The sequence below is a fragment of the Poecilia formosa genome, unplaced genomic scaffold (assembly GCF_000485575.1).
Source record: "Poecilia formosa unplaced genomic scaffold, Poecilia_formosa-5.1.2 Scaffold612, whole genome shotgun sequence".
NCBI classification, from domain to species: Eukaryota; Metazoa; Chordata; class Actinopteri; order Cyprinodontiformes; family Poeciliidae; genus Poecilia; species Poecilia formosa.
Genome location: NW_006800551.1, coordinates 130,801 through 136,318, shown reverse-complemented (window position 1 = coordinate 136,318; position 5,518 = coordinate 130,801). Strand labels below are relative to the sequence as shown.

Sequence of the window (5,518 nt, the reverse complement as noted above, 5' to 3'; positions counted from 1 at the left end):
ATTACACAGCTCTGCAGGTCATCTTACTTTTATTTTGAGCTAAAGACAAAATAATTAAGAACTGAAACCGCCTTTAGCATCCCACATAATCATGATTAGCAGTTAGCATTACTAAAGTAGGTAGTTCCAATTCTCAGATTTCCTAAAGGCTGTATGTGTCTCCTAACCTGCATGTTCCCTGACACATGACCTTTGACTCTTTGTGTTGGTAAGCAAGTTCAGTCTCCTGGTCCTTCCTGCTGAGGTTCAGTGACTGTAGGAGGAATAACAACTTCCTGTTCTACAAACTTCCTGTCATTTTTGAAACATCTCGCCAATACTGAAGAGAGCTCCGTGTTTTTCCCCACAGTGACAACATCCACACTGAAGAGTAGTGTGGGGGTGTCACTGTGGGCCATCCTGAAATCGGAAAGAAGTTTATCTTTCCAGTGAGGGCCTGTCATCTGGGTGCATCTCTAGTAATTAGAAATGGAAGCAGATTATCAAAACACACTCTGGTAGGGGAAAGCCTGCTGCACACGGATGAGGGTCAGTTAGTAGTTATCCAGCTGCCAGTCCTCTGTCCCACTGTCCTGTTATTGAAGCTGTCTTCTGTCTCAGTAAACCACAGTGTAATGTATTTTAATGAACAACACTCACAGTCTGAGCTTCCCCTCTCTCTCTTGCTGTGCGTTGTGGGTGTGGTCTTCAGAGTGTTGAAATCTTATCGGTATGTACAGCCAATCAGAGACGAGCCTGCAGCCGTAATGTAGTCTTGTTGTCACGTCAACCACCAACTTGTCTTTCCCAGTCTTTATTTTTGCTTTGAACTCTGTTTTCTCATGATCTCCATTCTGCATGTGTTTCTACCAAAGCTGTGTCCAAGTGTTTTGGTTCTTTTTCTTTAGTTGGCTTTTCGTTCAGCAGCAGAGGCCAGCAGGAGCACCAGTATCTAGTGCTGATAGGTGGAAGTCCTTTAACTTGGTTTCTCCCATTCTGGGTCTGTCTGCTCTGCAGCTGGTGAGCCATGCTGACACTGTGACCTTGTTAGTTAAAGAGGTAGCTGTAGGTCTGCTGATGGTCAGTCACTGTCCACATGTGAAAACATTGTGAAGTTACGTAGGCTACGTTTACACTGCAGGCCGAAGTGACCTTTCTTTTTTTCTTTTTTTTTTTTTGTCAAATCAGATTTTTTTGGTTTGGTTGTTTACACTTCCAGATATATACGACCTGTATGTGATCTCCAGTGTGAACTGCAAACAACCTGAAAGTGTCCCACATGTGCAGTAAAGGGCGCAACATCATCACACATGGAGAGCCTGAGTGTTTTGCCAACCACCACAAAAAGAAGTGCTAGGTGTTTGCAGAAGTAAACATGGACGCTATCGATGGAGCATAGCTTGTTGTTTTTCTTCCTGCTTGTGTGTATCAGGGCACAGAGTAGAGACATTTGTCGGGTATCACTGACGATCAAGTCAGATGAATGCAACCTGGTCGTTGGGTCACATTTGAAAAGGTCCGATAGGTATCAGATACCCAAGTGGCCTGGGTCACATTCAGAAAAAAATCTGGCCTGTGTTGTTCAGACTGTCATGAAAAGATCAGATACAGGTCACGTTAAGGCAAAAAAAAAAAAAAATATCAGAATTGTGTCACTTCAGGCTACAGCAGCCTAATGGCCATTGTAGAAGGTCCAAATAGCCACTTCTGGGTCTGGAGATGCAGATTGTCATGGTTACCATCACATTAAATAAACAGTTGTTGGAGTTGGCAGAGAAGCATAAATTTAGGTTTTAGAAATGATTTTTGCGCATGTTATAAACATCTATTCCCATATGTTGAAGCTCAGTGTGGCTGTAAGCAGAGGGATGGATGAACTTGTGGTTCTATGTGGAACATTCCTGCTTCAGCCTGGTGCTCCGCCCGCCCAGCACTGCTCATCTTCTACCAATAGCTCTGCTTTAGATCTGGATGTTTGTTAGTGTTTTGCTTTGATTGAGTCCTCATCAAGATCTTTGGTGGTTCTCTGAGATAAAGCAAGACTGACGGCTGATCCAACCTGTTTCGGTCCAATCCGTGTCTAAAACGATCTCCATGTGTGCTGTTTGCTATGGAGTTTCACAAGTGAACAAAGTATCAGAACTAAACGTTTCAAAACGACCTACTTTCTCCATTTGCTGTACATTTGAATGTCCCTAGAGTCTTTCCATTTCCATTCATCATCCTTTGTTTTACTGTGTTCTGTCAGTTCAGCATGCATCTGGTTTCACATGTGGCTGTATTGTGTGTTTCTGTGCTGGAGCTGCCTGGTGACTTGCGCTGCTACCTGTCTATTTCAGTGATGAAGAGAAGCTGGGTCCTTCGGAGGCCTTCCTGCTGCTGGAGTGCACCGACTCGACCGGGAACAGCTTAACTTCAGCCAGCTCTCCAAACACAGGGTCAGGCCACACAGACAGACACACACACAGAATGTCTTTCTATCTTCACAAGGACTTTGCATTGACTTCCAATCATTTCTTTAGCCTTACCCTATCCATTACCAGTGCATGCCTGTAGATGGTGATGGCTGTGAGCAGGAAGGCTCTCCTGCAGCAGTTTTTATTACACCTCTGGCTGCAGACACTTTGTTGTTGTGTAACACTCTGATGAAGAGGATTCTGGGTTTGTCATTTAATGAAGAATCTTTTTTTGTCCAGAACTTCCAATTATAGAGCAGAACCAGCATGTTTTTATCCTGTTTATGCATCAAAGCGAACCAAAAGGAAAAAACTCTGAGCAAAAATCCATCCAGCTGCACAGCATCCCAACCACAGGGGACAACTGTCCAAAAAGCAATGTTTCAGAATGAAATGAAGAGAGCTACTCCAGCCTGCTACCAATTAGAAAGTTGTTTGTCCCTGCAGTTCTCCACCATAAGTAGAATATTGCCTGCTAACAACATCCTAACTGAACCTCTAAAGTCGTTGGGCTCTTTTCAGCAGCTGTCGTTTGACTCGACCATGAGGTGTTCACATTCAGATTCAGCACAGTCGTTTAATGCCACTGACTTCACTTGTGCTTTTGTCGCCAGTGAGAAGTGTCGGCCCGCGGCGGAGCTTCCCAATGGACCTCTAAAAGAAATGTCCAACATGGAGGACGCCAAGTAAGACTGACCTCACGATCTGGATGGTTTTAGCTGCTCTGCTTGATGGACAATTAGGACGCCCTACAACTGCCTGAGTGTTTTTCTGACATTTTTGGGCATTTTATATTATGTAACATTAATTTTAACAGTGAGAGATTCAAGTGATGGAACTATACCAGGGGTGGCCAAGTCCAGTCCTCGAGAGCCACCATCCTGCAAGTTTTAGAAGTATCCTTACTCCAACACACCGGGATCAGCTCTACAGAGGCCTGATAACAAGCCATTCATTTGATTCAGGTGTGTTGAAGCAGGGATGCATCTGAAAGTTGCAGGATGGTAGCTCTGGAGGACTGGACTTGGCCACCCCTGAACTATACAAAACCAAAGAAAAGACTTTTTGAAAATTGTCAATTCAAAAAGGATATTTCTGGTGAACAATAAGTCAGAGCTAAGCTCACATAGGTTTATGGCATCAGGTGCAGATAGTGACACATCATTACTCAGCCTGGTTCTGGTTCGGGTTTGGGTTCTGTGCTCTGACTGTTGAAGTCAGAGTGAACCCCATGGTGAGAATCAGGCTGCAGCACATTACTCTGTTCAAGGTTGACCATAAAGGATTTTAACAAATACTAATAATGTAATGTGGAAAAAAATTGAATATTTAATAGGGCTTTTTGTTTTTGTTTTTTTGTTGTTTTTTTTTTTTCCATTGCTGCAACCAGTAGTAGTGAACTGTCAGTGTTGTGAACCAAGTTGTCCAGGTAACTGATGTGTGTCCTCCTCCTAGGCTAGACAGGAACTCTGTCTCTTCGGAGCAAGCTGTGAACGGGCCGGCATGAGGACCAACCGGCTGCTGCTCAGAGCTCAACCAATCACACGTCCCGACAGGACCAGCAATACTCCCATTGGCTCATTATTGATGGAAAGGCCGACGAGGTGTACAGAATGATCCCAGATGACAAAATGAGAGACGGACTCAGGCGCATAGAGAATAATTTTGTTTCTGCATTTGTTTATATATCGTTGTTCCTATGAGGTGATGTGTGACTGATATCTTGACACTCAAAATGAAATAGTAATGTTGCTATAGTTAAAGACATGATTGTATGAATAAAATATTTTATGAAAAGAAAATGTATCCTGAACCATGCTGAATCACAGGGCAATCAGAAGAGACGCTGCACCGACTCTTTTGTACACTTGTTCCTAATTATTTTATTGGTGAGTTTTTTTTTTTGTAAGATTAGCAGGATTGTGTTGTTGCCAAAGAATTGGTTTTTATCCAAGGAAGCTGGATTCACGGTAAGAGTTCTTGAAATGAACAGAATCATTTAGTTGGTTGTGTGTTTAATACACACTTTGACACCTCAGTCCTGAACTCTTCAGGTCTTTGTTCTCGTGCTTTATGATGGCATCATTGTGACCTTATTTCAACCAACTGACCAGCAGTGTGCAGCAACAGCTGGGGAGGGGTAGTACTGCTGTAACCTACGATCCAGGTAGTGTGAGAAAACTTCAGTTTCCCAATTCAGTTTAAAAATATTTATTCTAAAGAGAAACATTTTTACTCCAGTCATCCAGGTATCTTAAGAGTTCTGATTGTGTGAGTAAGAAAGATCTGATAGTCGTCTGCCATGCAACTAATCTGAAGAAGCCTCTGACTAAAGACTGTTACTGTATGATATGCTAACATCTAACATCTGGTCAGCAGAGACAATATTCCACAGTAACGTCCTGGATTACACCAAATTCTGCTAATCCAGCTCATTTGATCTTGCTGCTCCTCTATATTTTTATCATGCTGTATTGTGAAGCTAGGCAAAGAGATGTTGGAGTTGGGGATTTGATCCTTGTCCTGTATGATGGATGAAAGGGATGGTTTGAACTTCCTCCTCTCTGCTCCATGAAGTCTCTTTTGCAACTCATCTGGGATCTGGGCTCATAGTTCAGGTATTTGAACTACTGTGATTCTAATCAGCTGCTCCCAGTTGTAAAATAATATATATATTGCCATGGTTACACATCACTGTTCAAAAACCCTTCTAGCTTCACAGCGTCCAAAATCAGAAACGTCCGGAAGACGTTCAAGAACGTTCAAACATTCTGAAGTATGCACTTTGTATAAGAAGGGGAAAAAATAAAAATTTGATTAAAAAAAAACAGCCATAAAGGTGTTAAATATATAAAAGTAAATCAAGTTAAATGACAGCAAAAAAAAAGGAAAATTAATCGGGAACGAATGTGAAGAGTGAATGTTAAGACAACGTTTGCTGAACGTCAGGTCCAAACATTCGCATACACATTCAGACTACATTCGACTTTCAGACTACGTTCACTGACGTCGTGCGAACATTTTTTTGCGCGGTGCGGTACCGGTGTTATGCCCAGAAACGCATGCCTGCCCAAAATTGCATC

The 5,518-nt window shown here is 42.6% G+C and overlaps 1 protein-coding gene across 6 annotated transcripts in view; it reads left to right on the top strand.

Annotated features, from left to right (window-relative positions):
* The window catches only part of ppp6r3 (protein phosphatase 6, regulatory subunit 3), a 28,841-nt gene extending 24,604 nt beyond the window's left edge, over positions 1 to 4,237 (top strand). For 4 of the 6 annotated variants that reach the window (XM_007541495.2, XM_007541497.2, XM_007541501.2 and 1 more), the window contains 4 exons: positions 692 to 709; positions 2,319 to 2,417; positions 3,050 to 3,121; positions 3,891 to 4,237. In XM_007541495.2, coding sequence (XP_007541557.1) covers positions 692 to 709; positions 2,319 to 2,417; positions 3,050 to 3,121; positions 3,891 to 3,942 — 241 coding nt within the window. In that variant the 3' untranslated portion in view covers positions 3,943 to 4,237. The remainder of the gene's footprint in view (positions 1 to 691; positions 710 to 2,318; positions 2,418 to 3,049; positions 3,122 to 3,890) is intronic. The other 2 variants (XM_007541499.2, XM_007541496.2) reach the window with 1 other exon arrangement.
* Positions 4,238 to 5,518: the final 1,281 nt, after the last annotated feature.